We start from the raw sequence: 22,552 nt of genomic DNA, 5'->3' as shown, positions 1-22,552 counted from the left end.
TTCCTGAATTGTGATTGTATCCATCGTGTCCACAGTGATGTTTAATTTCAGATTTATAATCCCAATCTAAACAGGGGGAGCATCTATTACCACAAAAGTGTTTCAATTAAATCTTTTAATATAAGGCATTTGTAAAAGTTCAAGAAGGAAAAAAAGAAATTTGAGATAATAATCCTGACAAAAGCCTGGTTGAGATGGATGCTGTTTGAATGGACTAAAACAGATGTAATTACCGTTAATTTCTATAGATTTTAAAATTCAATCACTATGTCATATTCACATTATTAGAATATTTCAGATCTGGAATATGTTACTTTAGTCCCCTGTAGAAGCCTTACAAAACTATTATTTTATGTTATCTTCATCAATTTTATAAAGGGCGAACATAACAAAAGCTCATTCAAGGGACAGTTCTGCATCTTATGTGAAATTGTCTGGGAAGAATTCTGTTCAATGGCTTCATAAAAAGATTTATACAATATCTTCCTTTTAGTGAGGAGAGTGAGACACCAGTTTATTTCTCATGATTAACTAATAATGAGACCTATATATCTTATCCTACTTCTTCTTGAGGCCCAGAGCTACATAATTAAGTTACATTTTGAATTTCTCAGTCGTTCATCTATAATTGTGAAAACGCTTCCTAAAAAAATTATTGCATAGATTTTATTTGTTGAGAGGTCCTGAAAAATATCTTTCATTATAAACCATCCTAAAATCTCAGAAGTAGTCAGTTCATAAACAGTAAATTTACAAACGAATAGCTCATTGGCTTTTTAATCCCAAATCCAACTGATTAAAAGAAAGGACAAGAGCAATAATAAAAAATTGTGGGATCAGGAGAATTGTATAAACCGTAGGTTAATTGATTTATTTCCCTTATACTGATTGGTTTCTATGCTGAATTAAGGGAGGATGACAAACTGTGGTGGTGTTATATAGATAGGGTCCAAAGGAGTGAGTGTGTGAATGAGCAAATGAGGAAGAAGAAGATTGCCTGACTGCTGCCAGGAGAAGTCTTGGAAGGAACTGAGATCTTCATTTCCAAGGCAGGCATTATCAAAGTGGTTGTACAAGTTGGGAAATTCGCTAAAAATCATTATTGAATTTTACATTTAAAATGGGAAAATTTTATAGCTGGTAAAATATATCCTAAGAAGAGGGTTTAAAAAAAAAGATTCCTAATAAGCTTAACATGGGAGAATCCCAAATCTACTGCTCTTTGGAAAGCAATATCTTGAGCTGAATATTAGTTGGAGAAAAAGGTAGGATTGTCCTGAACCAGATCTTCCCTAGGAATCATTTAATCATAGGCATTACAAGAACTTATACCATGAGATTTTTTTTGAGAAAAAAAGTTTTTCCTTACTTTTAAATCATAAAAGTAAAAATATGTTCTCATTATAATTATAATACATAAAAACGCACAAGAATTACAACAAAATGCATTAATAATATACTACTCTACATCTCTGTTAGCATGGTATCAGTCTACACTCTTTTCTCTCTTCTTCATATATGAGATTCTCTGACTACAGTATATATTTCCATGTTTTTAAAATATTTTATAACTGAACTCTGTCAGACTTGTGTTAGCTGTAAATTTGATAATTATGTCTTATGCGGGTTGTGTGGCCTACAATTAGATGCTGTTCTGTCTGATGACATAGATTAATGCTTTAGATTAAAACTTTGTGCTATTATTTGTGCTATTATTCAGATCAAATTTTCCTAAAATATGTTATCTGAGAATATGATAAACGCCATTCTATAACTCACATACAACACAATAATGTCCCTCCCCCAAAATTACTAAACAACATGCATTACTTGAGTTCATGATCTAGGAGCTATCCTATATTTATACATCATCCCAAATATGATTACATCTAGAACATGCTTTTTAGCTTAAAAGAATCTTTCTGCTTTTAACTTTATCATCAAGGAATGAAATTTACTTCTTCTCTTGGCTTCAGGAGAGATACATGCTGATTAGTGTTTAGATATATAGACATAACCACACACTAAAGTGACTTTGCTAGATTTTGTTTTGTGTTTGTGTGGGTAAACAGAGAGAATGGAGAAGGGAGAGAGATTTGATAATGTGTATGCAGTTGCCTTTGTTTTTACATGTTTTTTTTTTTTTTGCAATTGAGCTTTAATTTAAATTCCTAGGTCTGATGCTTAAAAATGATCAACCATTGGGCAATGATATTGATGCAGATGGAGAGAACATAATATGATTCAGAAAATCTTCATATTTTCAATCCTCCTAAGGATGTTTGGTTCATGTTCTATACTTGTTGATTCCACATTTTCCTATGGACAAAACCTAGAGAAGGAAGAAAATAAATGTTTCTACAACTGTCACCTGTGTTAGAGTCTCCCTGAATATCTGACTGCCCCTAAGGAAACACTGAAGTCTGAAAAAGGTAAATATACATGTTGGTGTGGATTTGGTTTTAATCTCCATATACTGTATTTTAGATTCTCTTTTACAAATTAAAAATTATACTCAGATAACACTTAGTTGGTCACTTTCACGCACCTGGCAGTTGACAGGCACTTTTGTTTACATCTCTTTTCTTTATATACATTCAGAACAAAATCTGAACCCTGAGATAATGGACCTGCAGAATTATTCCTTGGTGTCAGAATTTGTGTTGCATGGACTCTGTACTTCACGGCATCTCCAAAATTTTTTCTTTATATTCTTCTCTGGAACCTATGTGGCCACTGTGCTTGGTAACTTAATCATTGTGGTTACTGTAACTTTTGACCCCTGCTTGCACTCTTCCCCTATGTACTTCCTCCTGGGGAATCTATCTTTCCTGGACATATGGCTGGCCTCATTTGCCACCCCCAAGATGATCAAGGACTTCCTTAGTGATCAAAAACTCATCTCCTTTGGAGGATGTATGGCTCAAATCTTCTTTTTGCATTTTATTGGTGGGGCTGAGATGGTACTTCTCGTTTCCATGGCCTATGACAGATATGTGGCCATATGCAAACCCTTGCATTACATGACCATGATGAGCCGGCAGACTTGCCTGAGGCTGGTGTTGGTTTCGTGGGTCATTGGATTTGTGCACTCCACCAGTCAAGTAGCCTTTACTGTGAATTTACCTTACTGTGGCCCCAATGAGGTGGACAGCTTCTTCTGTGACCTTCCTCTTGTGATCAAGCTTGCCTGCATGGACACCTACGTCTTGGGCATACTTATGATTTCAGACAGTGGGTTGCTTTCCTTGAGCTGTTTTCTGCTCCTCGTGATCTCCTACACTGTTATCCTCATCACAGTCCAACACAATGTCACTGGTGGGGTATACAAAGCACTCTCTACTTGTTCTGCTCATATCATGGTAGTCACACTCTTCTTTGGGCCCTGCATTTTCATTTATGTGTGGCCTTTCAGCCGGTTCTCTGTGGACAAGCTCCTCTCTGTGTTTTACACCATTTTTACTCCACTCTTGAACCCCCTTATCTACACATTGAGAAATAAAGACATGAAAACAGCTATGAAGAAACTGTGGAGCCGACCTGTGACTATTCACTGATTTTCAGCTTTCCATAGAGCTACATGTTCTTACTCATTCAGGAGATAACATTTCTTTAATATGATTCCTATCAAAGATTTCATTCTGACGCTATATTGATGTAATTTGTATTGTGTTACATCACAGAGAAATAGTTGTTGATGTCAATAACAAAAATGTATACATAGTTTTATTTTACATATAAAATAAACCTAACCCTAACCTTAACCCTAACCCTAACCTGAACCCTAACCCTAACCCGAACCCAAACCCGAACCCGAACGCTAACCCTAACCCTAACCCTAACCCTATATATATATATATACCCAACCCCGTACGTACACTTTGGAATGAACTCAGCAATTTTGTTTCTTTTTTTTTAGCCGAATTTCTCTTACTACTTTATTTTGTCTAAAAAATTGGAATGAAAATAAGTTTTTGTTTCCTAATCATAGTCCAACACAGCAAGGGCTATCAGTTCATAGGTATTCAAGACATGAGACATTGGCACAGGGAAGCTAGCGTAAGGGTAAATAATACCCTGTGAAGCCTTCTCCTAGTTTTGAAAGCCTGGGAGGAGAAGGTAAAAAATAACTATTTCAATAGCCCATTAATTTAAAAAGTATATTATTTTCTTGTGAATATGTATTATATTCAACCTTTTTATTTAAAAAATGAATTACGCCAGTGATACTCAATTACAGAAGTTAATTTTAACATGGGAACATGTATATTTTATGGCTAAATATTTCATGGTATAAACATGAACTATAATGTCACCACTTAATATGCATTGGATTAGTAAATTAATAAACTTTAACCCACAGTGGATTTTAAATAGGCACTGCATCTTACTGAATTGATTCTGTCTCTTGAACAGTCATCTGTTAGGAAGTGTGTGTTTGAATACCACAGATTCAGATCTTATGCTAAGTTTTTAAATGTCTGGATTCTAAAAAGACAGTAATAAACAAGTGTTAAATTTGATATTAAATAAATTAATGTTCATAGAATTCAAGCAATTTTCTCATAAGTTGATTCTGAAACATCAAACCAAAGGAAAGGACTGGACAATGACTGAACTACTTGGGTAACTGGGTGAAACTTCCAATAATTTTGAACATTGTCTTCAATCAGGAGAAGTATGCTACTTCAGCAGTACCTTCCTTTATGACTACAATCCTACACATGTGCATAAACACTAAAAGAACATAGGAGGAAAACAACTTCTGCCTTAAAATAAATTTCTCTACAGTCCCCTTGCTTGCCTTGTGATAACACTGCTTTGATTTTATAGACATTGGACATAGTCAATTTTTATGATCAATTACACCCATATATGTGAACAGAAAAAGAGCTTAAAAGGAAATAAATTTCTGCCTTGGATTAATTTTCTTCATTTTATCGATATAATAATGATCATTGACTTTATACGCTTTGGACAGAGTCATTTCTTATCATCAAGATATAAGTAATACTATTTATACATTTATTTATTCAATTAATAAATGTTTTCAAGCACCTGCAGATTCCATGCACTAAGCTAGGAGGGAAGAGTGTTTAAGAACATACATTCCCAGTTTACTGGAATAAAAGCAAGTGTATAGACAATCATACAATATGCTGTGAAATGAGAGATATGCTAGGGATAAACATGATATGCTCCAAGAGAACTTGAGAGAGAAACTTAATCCAGTCCTGACGTTACTGCTAACAGATTTTTATAATATTCACAACAGTCATGACATTCTTCTCCCTTTATTTTGTATGTTCTTTATACCTGGTTTATCTTATATCTGTGCACATTACTGCGGCTTTGTTTTTCTTAGGTTTTTTCTTATCTTTTGAGTATACAAAAATACATTGCATCAGTTGTGCTGTGCTCATGCTGTATGACTGATTTTGCAAGAAACTTAAGTATCCTCTTGAGTTGAAGTCCTCATCTTCCAAGATTTTTCGATATTAGGAGTAGGAAAGAGGTGTGAGAGGGTAAGCAGAAAATAACATTGTCTGCACAGGTCACAGCTTACTTCATACTAGGCAGACGTATATTCTAAAAGTGTGCCATTCTGGAACAACAAAAAACAATACCAACCTGGACATGAAATCCACTTGCCACTTTCTAACTGTGTAAACTTGCTCAATATCCTTACCTCATCTTAACCTTATTTTTATCATGTATAAAATGAGCAGAACAAATATCTCATGGAAATGTTTGAAAGCGTAACATAAGTGTGAAATTCTTACTACATTTCTTGCTGTATAGTGTCTATTAAGTTGTAATTAGTGCTAGATATATCATTTATTTTTTACATAAAAGTAGAACAGGTGCAAAAGTAGTGTAGAATTCTAGGAGTCTTGTATTATTGCAAAAAGTTTCAATAAATAAACATTCTTAAACACTCATGCACATTTGTTTTAATTTTCATTTTGTTTATATCCATAATAAATTGGCTTCTTTATTTTCCTTGGGCTCAGAATTTTTTTTTTATTTTGGTAACAGTAATTATAGAATCCCTTTAAGAGACCCTAAAGAGTGGAGACTGGAAAAGATTTAACATTATGACAGATTGCGAAATTAGGGCACAGAAGAAAAATATAGGAGAAACCTTCAACACGATAAAAGAGGAAAAGCCTAAAATAACCTGCAGTTGGGAATCCTAAAAAAATCTTAGTCTCTTAAGTGATCATGGAGGGGTATGTTTCTGACTATCCCAAAGGCCTTGAAATAGGATTCTGTCATTTTCTGGACCTGCTTTAGGCAATTTAAAACAAAACGTTAACTGGATACAAAGTCCATATAGAAAAATGATAATTTATTTTAGGTATTGATATGAAAAACTACCCTATCTGAGAAGTCAGAAATCATGAAGGCCTAGGGAGAGAGAGAATGTTTTATACTAAGATTCGGGCTCCCATCACGATGATGACAAGCAGAGAATTTTTCACTCATCTCTTAAATTCCCCAGACTGTTTTACTAGTATTAACAGTAAATAACATAGCCAAATACAAAACACGCTGGTGAATCAATATATTCAGTGAGTTACTTCCCAAGAAAAATATATATTAAATAGCCATATTGAAGAAGAATTTGTGAAAGCACTGAATATAAACATCTTCTGCTGGATAGCTATGCCATTTCACCTTTCACTATACCAATAACATCAACCATAGAATTGTCTTCCTGTGCTGTCAGTTACACAGTACAGTGTGAAACGAATTCTTATCTAGGTATATTATATATTATACATGTAAATAGATATAATCTCTATGGTATAGAGAAATTTACCTATTATTAATTCAAAATTGGCATCTGGGCAGTACTATTTTAAGGAAAGGTTCAGTTTATCAATCATTTATAGGTAAATGACATTTCCCAAAGTCTTCAAAGCCTATGTCTTGAAAAAGTTTTATATAAAAAAATAAAAAGTAAGAAACGGAACCAAAAAGGAAAAAAAAAAGAAGGAAGAGAATGTGAAAATCAGTAAGATTCATTATATGGCATTTTATTATCATTATTACTTTTTAATTCATGTCACTCAACTCTTTTCATTGGTCAAAATGACTTGCTTTAAAATTATAGTTATTTCATTTGTAAACGTCTAGAGACAAAGCTACAGGGGTAACGGTCTTTTAAGTTTACTTTGTTTCTAGGAAAAGAACATTTCTTATGACTGCAGAAACCTGGCTGGGCTTCAGATACCGACTCTTCAGTTTTAACATGCCTTCACTTCTTTGTTCCTTAGAGTGTAGATAACTGGGTTTAAAATAGGAGTGAAGATGATGTAGAACACAGCAAGGACTTTATCAACTGAATAACCACTGAAGGGCCACACATAGATGAAGATGCATGGTCCAAAGAATAATATGACCACTGTGATGTGAGCAGTCAATGTGGAGCGGGCCGTTGCCATGCTAGCAGACGAGCGATTCCTAACTGTGATAAATATCACAGTGTAGGAGACAACCAAGAGGAGGAAGGAACTCATAGAAAGAAAGCCACTGTCTGCAACTATTAGGAGGCTGACAACATAAGTGTCTGTGCAGGCCAGCTTGGTCACTAGAGGCAGGTCACAGAAAAAACTGTCTACCTGATTTGGACCACAAAAGGGCAAGTTAACAGTAAATGCCAACTGGCTAGTAGTATGGATGAAGCCAACACACCATGGGACGAGGACCAGAGTAATGCACACACGCCAGTTCATGATTGTCATGTAGTGGAGTGGTTTGCATATTGCAACATAACGGTCATAAGCCATAGATACAAGGACCACCATTTCACCACCAGCAAATAGATGAACAAAGAAAATCTGGGCCAGGCAGGCTTCAAAAGAAATAGTTTTGCGCTCAACCAGAAAGTCTGAAATCATTTTAGGGGTGGCAAAAGAGGCAACACATATATCTATAAAAGAGAGGTTTGCAAGCAGAAAGTACATGGGGGTATGAAGGCGGGAATCTGAGGTCACAGTGAGGATGATGAGAAAGTTGCCCAGGAGTATTGCTAGGTAAAGTAGTGAAAATATGATGAATAAGAAAGGTTGGAGCTCCTGGGAATTAGAGAGTCCCAGAAACACAAATTCGGTCACCCGGGAATGGTTTGTTTTAGTCATTGACTTTGAAAGGAATTTATCTGCAGTTACCTGAAGAGGAGAGAAACAGAAATCAATGAATGAACTGAGTATGGGTTCAATTTTCCAATTCTGCCTAGGTTTAGAGATTCTAGTTTCCACTCAAATATATTTGTTGGATTTTCAGGTATGCCTAAGTAGAGACTGTATTTTATCAATCAAAAATGAGAGAAATAGAGACAGATGGGACACTGAACCAAAACTCTTCTAATGGTTGTGAGATTGGTGGAGAGAATTTCAACCAGTTGGTTCTGTTAAAAAAGAGAAAGCAGGCCCAAAACAGAGTCCTTTGCCCCCTGTGACAGCAAACCAAGACTTAATTGCAGTTTCAATCCCTCCCAGAAATGTGACTTTAAAACAGTCTCAACACTAGTGAGATAATCTGCATGATAAAACTCCTGCTATTTTCTTCTCCTCAAAATAAGATGACCTGGCCCGGAACAACCTTTTCTTTTTTTTGGCTAATAAATTCCTTACAAAGGAAGTAATAACAAATGAATGTCCGAAAAGCTGTTTTGACATCACAGAAATCCAATAACAATCTACAGGGACAAAATAAAGCAAGAACTGTTAATAAGAGAAAAATTTGTGAACTGCTACCAGAAAGAAATAGATTTTCAAAAAAGTAATGTGCAAAAGGCATTAGATGCAAAAGAGTGTATGCTGTATTATTCTATTTTAGTTAAGTTTAAAGACCGACAAATGAATCTACAGTGTAGGAAGCCAGTGTAGTGGTTATCCTTGAAGAGAGTAGAGGGACAGGAGGAGGCATAGAAGGGACTATTGGAATGCTGGTAATGTTCTGTTTCTTGATTCAGTTGATAGTATTGGCTTCTGGGGGTTCCCAGAAAAAGAATGGTCTCTTTTTCTTTCTCTTCATGGGTTCTGAAGACCTCCCCCTTCTGTAACACTTAGAGCTCTATTCTCACTGCTATTATGACAGTTTTTGGTATTCTTCAGAATCTATCTTCTTCTACAATTCAGCATTAATGGAAAGATAATTATACATTTTGCATCACAAATAGTTGAGATTTGCTTAATAAATGAGTAATTATTTCCAGCTTTGCAGTTTTTCCCCTTATGATAAAAGGCTAGAGGTATAACAAGAGGAAAGTTTAGCTATCACCTTTGCTCCAAAGAAAAAATACCATGCGAAGACTAAACATAGATAAATCCATTCTCTCTTCTGACACAGAGTAGCTCAGTGGCCTCAGAAAATCTCTTTAATCAATACTTCCATTTTTAAGACTGTAAGATGAAGATGTTGGATAACCAAAGCTCTAAGTTTCTTTGCAAGGTAAATCCATTCTCTTTTAGTTAATTCACTCTTTTAAAATGTAAATACCCACTTTGCCAAGGGTATTGTGCTATGTAGGCACTGGTGTTAAAGCAGCTAGGTTTATAACTTCCCTCCGAAAGTCATTTACTGACATCACAATCCCTTGTTCTTTCAGAGAAGGTGGTGGACCTCTTTTCCCTTTACTCCTCAGTACATTCTTTGCTAGATGAAATAAGAATAGCGTTATCACTTAATAAAAGGACTGGAATTGTCTCTTTACACTCAATAAAATACTATGCTGTTATAGAAGTATAAATCTACTAGAAAAATATTCTGGGTTAAAATCACAGTTGTGTCATCAGGCATCTGTATGGCATAGAGCAAGTCATTTACCCTTTCAGGGCTCATTGTTTTCACATATAAAATACTGAGAATAATATTACCCTTAAAGAGACACTGAAAAGTTTCTTAAAAGATTATATAGGTGATAAATCCTTATTAAAATGTAATGGCTACACACATGTAAGCATTCTTAATAATATATTATTTCAAATCAGAATAAGTATTTTGTTTCTGGTAATAATACCTGTTCAAAGACAGTGGTACCTGACTTATGGAACAATGAGTTCCCACTACTAGATTCAACTCAAGAAAATTCAATTTTCCATTTTTGGTAATGCAATAATAACAATGGGCCACATATACAATCCATGATGGTCCCATAAATTTATTTGGGAGCTGAAAATTTTCTATCACTTAGTGATGTTGTAGCCATCTTAACACTGTAGCACAACATATTACTCACATTTTTGCGGTGATACTGGTATGAACAAACCTACTGTGCTGCCAGGTGTATAAAAGTATAGCTCATACGATTACGTGCAGTATGTAATACTTGATAATAATAATAAATGACTGCGTTGCTTGTTTATATTTTTACTATATTATAGTTTTTATTGTCATTTTAGAGTGTACTCTTTCTGCTTATTAAAAATGTTTACTCTAAAACAGTGTGCCATGCTACACTGGCAGCAGCCTCATACATCGCACGTTTACCCTGTCTATTGATTGCATCATTTCTCTCGTGCTTGATTTAATCTTGTGTTGTTTTGTTCATCATGAATTCTAAGAGTACAAAATCTACTGCTAATGTTGCCAGTAAGAGACCACATTGGGTGAATGGTCTAGAAGTGAAATTAAAAGTGATTAAGGATTATGAAGCTGGAAAATCACTGATGATTATTTCTCCCAGTCAGGCATGTCCCATTCCACCATAGCCATAGTTTTGAAGAACAAGAACAAAGTATCAGAAGCTGTTAAAGGATCTGCCTCATTGAAGGCAATGAGACTATTAAAAATTTGAGAAGTGCCTGTATCAGACATGGAGAAATTTCTAATGTCCTGGAATGAAGACCAGACAGAGAAGCATATCCTTCTCAGCACCATTACGATCATGGCCAAAGCAAAAAGTTTGATTGTGATATTAAAAAAGAAGACTGGACCTGACTATAATGTTCAATTTATTGTTAGCTCTGGGTAGCTTAAACTATTCAAGAATCATTATTCATTACATAATGTAAAAGTGAGTAGCGAGTCTGTGAGTGCTGATGTGAAGGCAGCTGTAGATTTTTGGAAACTCTAGATAACCTGATTGTGGAGGAAAATTACTTGCCAGAGCAAATATATAATATGGATGAAATTTCCCTATTCTGGAAAAGGATGCCTGAAAGGACTTTCAGCCATAGGGAGACCATGTCAATTCTAGGATTCAAGGCTTTTAAAGACAGGATAACAATCTTGCTTGGGGGCAATATTACAGGGTACAAATTGAAACTCTTTGTTACCTGGCACTGTGTGAACCTCAGGGATTTCAATCATATTAATAAGCACACATTGCCAGTTTACTATAGGAGCAATAAGAAGTCATTGATGACAGAGCTTCTCTTCCATGATGTGCATTGCTGTGCTAACAAAATTGTTACACCAGTGAAGTAGAGGACTGTTTTGAGAATAACATACCTTTCAAGATTTTGCTTACAGTTGATAATGCTCCTGGATATCTTTCTTTTATTTGTGATTTACATCCCCATATTAAAGAGGTTTTTCTCCCTCCAAACACCACCTGTTAGATCCAACCAATGGATCAAGGAGTTATAGCAGCTTTTAAGGCCCACTACCTGAGGAGGACCTTTCCCCAGTCTATTGCTGCACCTGAAGAAAACACTAAGAAGACACTTTATGACTGCATTAAGAAGCTTGCTCGGGCTTGGGGTGATGTCACCAAGGAATGTATGAATGGCATCTGGAAGAAGACACTTAAGAGGTTCATCCATGCCTTCAAAGGATTTGCCAAGGATGAGGAGGTTTCAAAAGTAAGCAAGGTTGTGATTGAGATGGCAAGCAACTTTAACCTGAATATGGATGAGGATGATGTTGATTTGCTCCTGGAGGTGGTTCCTGAGAAATTGACTAATGAGGAGTTCTTTGAACTGGAATAGGAACACATAGTTGAAGACGAGGCAAGAGAAAAGAAAACTGCAAAAGAAAGCAAAAGGGGAAGGAGCTCCAAGAAAGTTCACAGTGAAGGGTTTAACAGAAGTGTTGCAGACCTCAACAAGTTCCTTAAAAAGTTTGAAAACATGGACCCCAACACTGACAGGCTTTCATCGATAGAGAGAAATGTTCATGGTCCATTATCTGCTTACAAGCAAATCTATGACAAAAAAAAAAAGAAAAAGAAACAAGCCAAGGAAACCACCACCACAGACCTATTTGTGAAAAGAGTGATACTTCCTCAAGAAGAGCCTCAGGCAGGTCCGTTAGGAAGTATTCCAGAAAAATGCATTGCTATCATAGGAGATGACAGCTCCATGCATGTTATTTCTCCTGAAGACCTTCCAGTGGGACAAGATATGAAGGTGGAAGATAGTGGTATTGATGATCCTGACCCTGTGTAGGCCTAGGTTAATGTATGTGTTCACAACTTAATTTTTAACAAAAAAGTTTTAAAAGTAAAAAAATAAAAACTTTAAAAATAGGAAAAAAGCTTACAGAGTAAGAATGTAATGAAAGGAAATATTTTTGTACAGCTGTACAATGTGTTCGTGCTTTAAGCTGTTATTACAAAAGAGTCAAAAAGTTAAAAAAATAAAAAGTTCATGAAGTGAAAAAGTTATAGTAAGCTAGAGTTAATTTACTATTGAAGAAGAAAAAACGTTTTATATAAATTTCATATAGCCCAAATGGACAGTATTTCATAGAGTCTACAGCAGTGTGCAGTAATGTCCTAGAGCGTCACATTCACTCACCACTCACTCACTGATTCACTTGGCGCAATTTCCAGTCCTGCAAGCTCCATTCATGCTAAGTGTCCCACACAGGTGCACGAATTTTTCTCTTTTACACCATATTTTTACTGTTCCTTTTCCATGTTTAGATATGTTTAGAGACACAAATACATACCATTGTGTTACAATTGCCTACAGTATTCAGTAGAGTAACATGCTGTACAGCTTTGTAGCATAGAAGAAATAGGTGAAACCATATAGGCTAGATGTATAGTAGGCTATACCATCCAGATTTGTGTAAGTACCCTCTATGGTGTTCACTCAATGACAAAATTGCCTACTGATGCATTTCTCAAAACATATCTCCTTCATTATGTGACGCACGACTATATGTTAGGGTGAATTAATGCAGTTACAGAAGATTTAGCTGTGTGACATTCAGGTCTCTCTTATTCCTATATCTTATAACATCAGCCTCTCTCCAGTACTTCTATCTCTGAAATAGTATGCCTGGTGAGTAAAATAAAGTAGGTATGAGTATAATTTGCAAATGCCACCAAACCTTACCAGTTCAAAGTTAGAGCTTTCAGAAACTTTCTTTTGCTGTCTGCTCTCTCCATCTCCAGCTCCCTTCCCTGAACCCTGCAGTCACTGTGCACTAGAGACCAGTGCTGATGCATGGTCCTCAGAAAGATACCAACAAAACTCTGCCACTTATCTAAGACAAAATGAAGAGTGTGGACACATCCTTTAGTCTATGGTAATTAAAGCTTGGAAAGGGTTTAATTGTCAGATAAAAGGTGCCAAGAGAAACACTGGCCTGGCCCTGAGAAGATGAGCCATAGAACAGGTTTACTTCTGAAGAAGGAAACTGGCCAAAGGTCTGTGCTTGGGATGTGCTTGACTTCAAGAAAGTGGGACAGGGTTGGATGCAGTATCCTAATGGAGGCTCTTGGCAGCTGGGGAGTAATTGGAACTTTCAGGAATCTGAAAGAGATAAAGGAGCTCATAAAACAGAGAGAGGCAAATAGGACTGAAAATAAATTTGCAAATGTTGCCTAGAGTTTAGTCTAATTGTTGCTACATTGCTTTTATTTATGATAGCAGTAAACAAGGAAATAGGTTGGCAATCAAAACAACTTGTGGAGACCTCTAGAAATTAAAATCAATCATCCCTCACTAAAAGTCATATAGAGGATTGATTCCTGACCTATATTCCAGCCATGTATCATAGAAAAGTGTTACCTTCCAACTTAACCTCCAAAGGTATGAATAGAATTAGTCAAATAGTTAAAGTACTGATTTCAAAGGAAGACTCAGAAATTTCAGCTATAATTTTTTCATATAAGCCTTCCTTTTTCCATCAGAGAAAGTTTTAATCAGAAATGTTAACCAAGGGTACTTCAAAATATTTTTTAGAAAGTATAACATATGATGGTCATTGCCTATAATAGGTTCTGCAAATTTCCTCAAGTGTCAGGAAATTTAGTCATAGTCTCAAAATAATACTTTAAAAAAATTTAGGCTTTTTCCTTTCTCTGCCTTACTTTTCCTTAATTTTAAAGTGTAGATTAGGGCTGGCCCAGTGGCGCAGTGTTTAAGTTCACATGTTCCGTTTTGGCGGCCCGGGGTTCACTGGTTTGGATCCTGGGTGCAGACATGGCACTGCTTGGCAAGCCATGCTGTGGTAGGTGTCCCACATATAAAGTAGAGGAAGAGGGGCATGGATATCAGCTCAGGGCCAGTCTTCCTCAGCAAAAAGTGGAGGATTGGAAGCAGATGTTAGCTCAGGGCTAATCTTCCTCAAAAAAAAATAAATAAAGTGTTGATTAATTTTTCCCTTGTTCTCAGAGATGTGTTATGTATGATCATCATATAATTGTGTCAGATATCTTATCCTGCATTAAAAAAATGGATTTAACTATGTTAGTGATAAGATTCTCAAAGACAGACGTCATATAGGTGGTACACTTCTTTTGTAATTATATGCACGGCAGATGATTCTCAGTTTCATTAGTTATTTTATATCAAATAACTATATCTAGTAGTTATATATATTTCATATCTAATAACTAATATTGTCCTGTTGAATAAACTGACCACTCTAAATTATAAGCTTTGTAATAGCTGAAATACAAATAAAGGAATGATGTTCAAAGGTATCATGTGCTATAGAGAAAGCAATAGCCTGGAATTTAGAAAACCTTGTTTCTACTTCTCCTTCCTGCTATATTGCTTACCAAATTTTAGGCAAATCATACACCCGCTCAGGCACTCAATTTTTCTTAAGAAAAAAAATAAGGAAAGGGTTAAGAATTTTCCTTCATAAACTATAATATTCTATGATTCTCTGACTTTTGAAAATATGATCCCAAAAGAGCAAATCAATTAAATGTAAAAAAAAATACAACTGGTTACAATGATGAAAACAGTATATACAATCAAATAGGTAAAACGATCCTGGTTTTATCAAAGAAATTCAGGGATTGGTCACTGTGCAAGGTCAGGTATTTGGACAATTGTTAATAGACAAAATGAGTACAGAACCTGAAAAGATTAAAGAAGTAGAGGACAATTACACCTCTCTATTCTCTCTTCTACTGAATCAAGAGCCTAGGAAAGCACAGCTTCCTCCTTGTCCCACGAATTGTGATATCTACTCTTGCCAAGTGAAACATAACTTTGCAGGAGCCTTTGGATAAAGGGCAAAGGTAGAGAACTCAAGTCTTTCTAAGCTTCAGTATTACCACTTACACTTTCTGGAATATTATCATCCTCAGCATAATAGAGAGACAATGTTTAGAATCTTGACAATGATTAGAACTTAACTGGAGATTTGATATCAACAGGTTGTAGTAATGAATATATGTGATAATGTGTGTGTGCAGGGGACGTAATAGAAACTTAATGGAGGGGAGGTTTGGGAAGAGGGACAGGGAGAGGGAGAGGGAGAGAGAAGAAAACCTGAGGTTTTGTATCATGTTAGATATAGTTACGTTATCATTCATTATTCTATTATGCAGACTGTCGTGTCTCTAAAAAAAGTTTCTGAAAATTTCCTAATTTTATACAACATCCATCTTTCCAATTCCTAATTAAAAATAGGATTGTAAATTGTAATTTTTCAAAATAAAGGGGATGACTAGAATATATTCTCCACATTAACTTCCCCACTATCTGTTGATACAAGTGTTATGGACCAGGTCAATATAACATTTTGTTTTCTTCTTAATAATTGATAGGAACTTCTTAGTGAAGATGACTAATATCCTTCCACTTATTAGCTTAGAAAACAGGGCTAGATAATCTCCAAGGCTATTTTCATTTCTAAAATTCAAAATGCAGAGACAGTTACATATTGGGACAATGTGGAATTTGGAAAAGTCACCCATAATTCTTTAGAGTATCTTTAGAATGTCTAGTGGCTTCTTGATTAATGAATTATACACTTTCTCATTGCCAGTATACTTCAGGCATAAAAGTCTTTTCAGATTACAAAATACATCATAGGAGAAATTTTACCCTCCTGGTTTCAGATGAAATTTCACAAACAAACACACAGATAGAGAGGATAGATTGGTGGTTAGTGCAGGGGAAGCAGAGTAGGGGGAGGGCAGAAGGGGTAAGGGGGGACATTTTTACAGTGCTGGATCACAACTAGACTTTTGGTGGTATACACGATGAAGTCTATACAGAAGTCAGAATATAATGATGTACACCTGAAATGCATATAATGTTATAATCAAATGCTAACTGAATAAAAAAAAGATGACGTTGGATACATAGGGAATGAATCTTACAATAATATCCATCTCTAAAATGTGACAATAGAACTCTGAAATCATAGGCATGCATAAATTTTTTCCATAATTTATCTTACAAAACCTGCTTTCCTATAAGACTAGGAGCAAAAAAACAATAAAGGACATCTAACTGATTATTACTCTGGTTTTCACAGCAATTCATGTCTTTATTCCAGCCAAATTTTGATATTCAATAAATCTAGATTCAATGATTGTCTAAATATCCTCTGAATAGAAAGCATAAAAGGGGCAGAGAAGGGACAGATAATGGTTCTAACATACTTCCCTCTGTTATCAGGGTCTGATCCTATTCCTATAAGGGCTGCCCATAAGCCATAGCAGTGGGGAAGTCATAGTCATAGACAGAGAAGAGAAGAATTTATTTCTTCCAGAAGAAGTTTCCAATTTGACTGAGACCACGACTTCCCCTTTGCTGAATTCTAGTTATCGATGTTGCATCTAGAAAACATCTTACTCATTATTTCTCTATTCCAAGCAAATATGTTCAAAATGGCTTTACAATACTTACACGTTCTAGTAATTTCCCCAGTCCTTATTTCTCTAACTCTTCTAAACTTCCATTCACTTGTGAATTTTCATACAGAATACATTTTCAATATACTCTTGACACGACACATTTTAATTTGGTCCTTGCACTAAAATGTGCTGAGTTCCTTAGGTTCTGCCCTAAGGTAGTGAGGGCTCAGCTCCTCTTTCCCTCAACCATACAACTGCAATATCTTAAGACAATGTAAAGTCTTCTACCTTGATGCCAGAAAACTGATCTCTTTGGAGAAGAGAAAAAAATCACCCTTTAGAGATCTATGAAGTCACCCTGCAGTGGGATTAATTACATTTTACATAATAATTTTTTCAGGAATGGAAAAAGAAAAAAAATTTCCCAACTAGGGGATGCATTTGAAAGCAAAATATTATTTGATTACCACTCAAACTCCTATGGAGAAAAGTAATTTTTTGACTCCCAACTTTCTGACTGTCATTAAAGCCATCATACAATATTATAAATGATTGCCAAGCCCCAGGGAGTTTTTCTGTTAGTCACAAGGAGCCCTCTACTTCACAAGACAGTTGAATCTGTTGTTAGAATATTCAAATGGCTCTACCATCTGTAGTTTATAATAAAGCAAATCTACTCTGTCTTCAACATGATGACTCTTCAAATATTTAAAGATGTTCTCCATTCTTCTCCATGACAAATATTTTACTTCCTTGACAAACACATCAACAGTCTTTTAAACCATATTTTGTATGTTTTGTAGGTGCTGCATTCCTGACTGTCTCAGAGGTTCTGATATAAATTATAAATGATTATTTTTAAAGAAATTTAAGATGAGATTTTACATCATCAGCAAACTCAGTTCTTTGTATATACTCTAATAACAGTTTTACATATACAAAGTTACATGTACAATAGCGTTCATTACAATATTTTTTAAAAAGAAATAGCAGAAAATCTAAGTTTTTGTAAATTGGTAAATGGAGAAAAATAACTTTTTAATTCAATGGAATACTATTCAATGATTAAAATTAATAAATGGGATTTTATGTGTAAATATTTAGAAGTTTAAAAAGTGTAATATTGAGAGGAAAGGCATATTGAAGAGTGATACAATTTATATGATCACATTTTCATAGATTAAAAAGTAAATGGTTACACATTTACTAAACATAAGTCCAAAACATTCTGGGGAGTAATAAACACCAAATTCTAAGTAGTATTTAAAGAAATGTAAGAGAAGAGGTAAAGTATATGCAGGGTACTTCAACTGGATCAATAATATTACATATTTTTTTAAAGGTCTGAAGCAGCTATGGTAAAATACCAATGTTTGCTATCTATTGGAGTAATCGTAAGAGGTTGTTTAAATTTTTTCTTATTCTTTTTGCTGTGTCTTAGCTGTTTTACATTAAAACTGAGCCTCATACTATTCTGCATGGTATGAAACTGGTAGATATATGACTCTATGCATTTGTCAAAACCCATAGAATACAAATCATGAAAATTTAACTTCAATGATAAACATAAGCAAACAAGCAAACAAGCAAAACATTAACCAGGTTATAAGGGCATTCCTCCCGGAATGCAGAATCTGACAAACACATCTAACTGTATTTCATTGTATGACATAACTATACTGAGAGAGGAGAGGGTAAAGGGGCTGTCCTATATAACTGGATCATTCTAATTTTAACTGGAAATTTTAAGGTTAAAGACAAAAATAATTGCACATTAGTATTGTACTATAAGTAGTAAATTTGTTTCTCACAGGGGTAGAGAAACAGTTCTAAAACTGATTTCCATGTATGATGGAGTTGAGCAAGTAAGTAAATATGGAATGGAGTGATGTCAGCAAGATGGTGAGACAGAAGGTCCTCAGACCATGTTCTCCCACAAAAACAAAGAGTTGGAAGCCCTTCATGGACAAAAGTGCCTTTGTGGGAGCTTTGGGATCAAATAGGAGGTTGTGAAACCCCAGTGTAGCCCAAAACTGAGGAGGGCTTCTTTCAGAAGTCAGGAGCATGTACCAGTGGAAAGTCCACTGACTGCAGTTCTGAGTGAGAACTGGAAGCATCTCCATTTCCCTGTGGACTCGGGTCCAGCCCCACTCTGCAGTCTTCCCAACCTTCCATCAAGGGATCTGGGAGGAATCATGTTTGTCTTCTGTGGCCCCAATAACATCTCCAGTGACCTCAGACTCAACTGAGTTTCATTAGGAGTCTGAGAAACAGTGTAAGCCCCACTCTACTCTGGTCCAAGGTAGTTTTGCCTGCCTAGGCACACATACAAGTGACCCAGTAAATGCCACACCTGGAAACAGTCCCATTGACTTTGAACTGCTGTCCAAACTGCAGACCCTGACAAATCCTGTCACCCAGTTCCAGTCCTGTTCTACCATGTTTCAGAAGCAGTCTTGCCTGCCCAGGGACCATCTCAGAAACTCAACGGGAGCATGCTCAGGGACCTGGTGGAAGTCACACTTGACTGCAGCCCTGATAACAGCTTGCCAATTTCAGACTCGACTGTGGACCCAGCAACAGCCATAATACCAAGCTTCAGCCCTGCTTTACAGCCATCATGGAGGTGGCTCTATCAATCTAGGAACCTAGTAAGAGAAAACCTTTACCTGCTGAAAAAAGTCTGTAAAAGCTGGAATAAATGTCTGTTCCTTCAAGTGCCCAGACACCAATGCAAGGTTCCACAGATCATGAAGAAACAGACAGATATGACACCACCAAAGGAAACTAATAAAGCTCCAGTAGCCAACCCTAAAGAAAAGAGGTCATGACTATTTGACAAGGAATTCAAAATAATCACCTTAAGGAAGCTTAATGAATTACAAGAGAACATAGATAGACAACTGAACAAAATCAAGAATGCAACCAATAAACAAAATGAACAATTGGATAAAGAAATAGAAACCATAAAAATGAATCAGAAAGAAATCCTGGACCTGAAAAATGCAATGAGTGAACTGAAAAGTTCAATGAAGAACAAAAACAACAGACTTGACTGTGCAGATGAAGGACTCAGTAAACTCTAAGACCAGTTATTTGAAATTATTCAGGAAGAGGAACAAAATAAAAAAAATTCAACAGAGTGAAGAAAGCCTATGTGACTTATGGGACGACCATAAGTCAATCAATATATACATTACAAGAGTCCCAGGAGAAGCACAGTATGAGAAAGGGAAAGAAAGTTTATTTAAAGAAATAATGACAGAAAGTGTCCCAAATCTGGAGAGGAAAATGAACATCCATATCCATGATGCCCAAAGAATCCCCATTAGATTGAACATCAAGAGATCTTCCCTGATGCACATTATAATCAAACTGTCAAAAGTCAAAGACACAGAAAGAATTTTGAAAACAGCAAGAGAAAAGAGACTCATCACATACAAAGGAATCCAGATAAGGCTATCAGCAGATTTCCCTGCTGAAACGATGCAGTCAATGTACTGAGAGAGAAAAAAACTGCCAACAAAGAACACTGTACCCAGTAAATCTGTCCTTCTGAAAGGAAGGGGAGATAAAGACTTTCCCAGAAAACAAAAGCTGAAAGAGTTTGCCAACACTAGACCTGCCTTACAAGAAATACTAAAGGGAGTTCTCCAAGTTGGAAAAAAGGACACTAATTAGCAATGTGAAAATATAAGAAAGTTAAAATCTCACTAGTAAAAATAAGTGTATAGTCAAATTCAGAATACTTTAATTCAGTAATGGTGATGCATTAACCACTTTTAACTCTAGTAGAAAAATTAAAGGACAAAAGTATTAAAATAACTATTATTGTTAGTGCCTTCAACTTGACTCTGACTTTTCAAAACCCTATGTATAGCAGAGTGGAACCCTACCTAGTCTTTCTTTATCTTCTTCTCATCTTCTGGGGCTGTATCAGACAATGCTCCACTGCTATTTACAGAGTTTTCATGACCAATTATTTTGAAAGTGGGTCTGTCTTAATCTGGAAACTCCACTGAAACCTGTTTACCATGGGTGACACTGCTGCTATTTGAAATACCACTGGCAAAGCTTTCAACATCACAGCAACATGCAGCCACTACAGTATGACAAGGGACAGACAGTGGTATGATTCCTTGAGCAGGAAATGAACCTGGATCATGGTGGTGAGAATGAAAAATCTTAACTACTAGACCACCAGGGCTGGCTACAAATATATAGCTACAATAAATTGTTAATGAATACACAATATAAAAAGAGTTAAACTGTGAAATCAATAACAAAAAGTGAGAGGAAGGAGAAAAACAGTGTAGAGTTTTAGTATGTGATCAAAGCTGTTAACAGCTCAAAATAGACTATTAAACTATGTTTAATGTAAACCTCTTGATAACCACAAAGAAAAACCTATAGTAGCTACACAAAAGATAAAGAGAAAGGAATCAAAGTATTTCACTAACAAAAAAAATCATGAAATCAAAAAGAAAAGAAAAAGAGAGGATGAAGAATGAAGATGAAGGATGAAAGGACTAAGAAACAAAAGAACTACAATGTCAGAATAATTAACAAAACATCAAATAAGCCCATACCTACAAATAAGTAATTTTGAGGTAAATAGATTAAATTCATCAATCAAAAGACATAGAGTAGCTGAAAGGATCAAAAAACAAGATCCAACTATATACAGCCTAAAACAGACTCAATTTAGATTTAATGGCACACATAGGCTGAAAGTTAAGGGATGGAAAAAGATAGTCCATGAAAATGACAACAAAAAGACAGTAGGGGTAGCTATACTTATATCAGAAAAAAATAGACTTTAAGTCAAAAAATGTCACAAGAGACAAAGAAGACCATTATGTAATGATAAAGGGGTAAATTCACCAAGAGGATATACTAATTGAAAATATACATGCACCTAACAATGGAGCACATAAATATACTAAGCAAGTATTAGCAGATATGAAATAATAAATAGACAGAAATGCAATAACAATAGTGGACTCAATACTCTACTTTCAACAATGGATAGATCATCCAGACATAAAATTAATAAAGAACTGATGGACTTGAACTACACCTTAGACCAAATGGACTTAGATATTTATAGAACATTTCGTCCAACAGCAGCAGAATATACACTCTTCCTAAGTGCAGACAGAACATTCTCCAGGATAGACTATATGTTAGGTCACAAAACAAATATTAATAAATTTAAGAATATTAAAGGCATATAAAATGGCATGAAACTAGATATGAATAACAGGAGAAAAGATGGACAATTCATAAACATGTGGAAAGAAATAAGACACTCTTGAACAACCATAGGAACAAAGAAAAAAATCAAAAAGGTAGTAAAAAAATATCTTGAGACAAACAAAAATGGAAACACAGCATTCCCAAACTTATGGGGTGTAGCAAAAATAGTTTTAGAGGAACGTTTATAGTGATAAATGCCTACATTAAAGAAAAAGAAACATCTCAAGTAAGAAAAAACTCCTCAAAACTAGAAAAAGGAACAAACTAAGCCCAAAGTTAGAA

General features: G+C 35.4%; 2 protein-coding genes across 2 annotated transcripts; one reads left to right on the top strand and one right to left on the bottom strand.

The window, feature by feature from the left end:
- Positions 1-2,621: 2,621 nt before the first annotated feature.
- Positions 2,622-3,557, top strand: OR4K14 (olfactory receptor family 4 subfamily K member 14). The gene has a single exon (XM_014844556.3). The coding sequence runs from the start codon at positions 2,625-2,627 to the stop codon at positions 3,555-3,557; it is 933 nt and encodes a 310-aa protein (XP_014700042.3). The 5' UTR covers positions 2,622-2,624.
- Positions 3,558-7,253: 3,696 nt separating this feature from the next.
- Positions 7,254-8,174, bottom strand: LOC106833440 (olfactory receptor 4K15-like). Its single transcript, XM_014844631.2, has one exon. The coding sequence runs from the start codon at positions 8,145-8,147 to the stop codon at positions 7,254-7,256; it is 894 nt and encodes a 297-aa protein (XP_014700117.1). The 5' UTR covers positions 8,148-8,174.
- Between the last annotated feature and the right edge of the window lie 14,378 nt (positions 8,175-22,552).

Source organism: Equus asinus, chromosome 2 (assembly GCF_041296235.1).
Source record: "Equus asinus isolate D_3611 breed Donkey chromosome 2, EquAss-T2T_v2, whole genome shotgun sequence".
NCBI classification, from domain to species: Eukaryota; Metazoa; Chordata; class Mammalia; order Perissodactyla; family Equidae; genus Equus; species Equus asinus.
Note: the sequence above shows the minus strand (reverse complement) of the source record. Positions and strands in the feature narration are given on the sequence as shown.

Bases quoted from the DNA above. Each gene is read 5' to 3' on its own strand.
- OR4K14 (XM_014844556.3), top strand. From the start codon at position 2,625: ATGGACCTGCAGAATTATTCCTTGGTGTCAGAATTTGTGTTGCATGGA.
- LOC106833440 (XM_014844631.2), bottom strand. From the start codon at position 8,147: ATGACTAAAACAAACCATTCCCGGGTGACCGAATTTGTGTTTCTGGGA.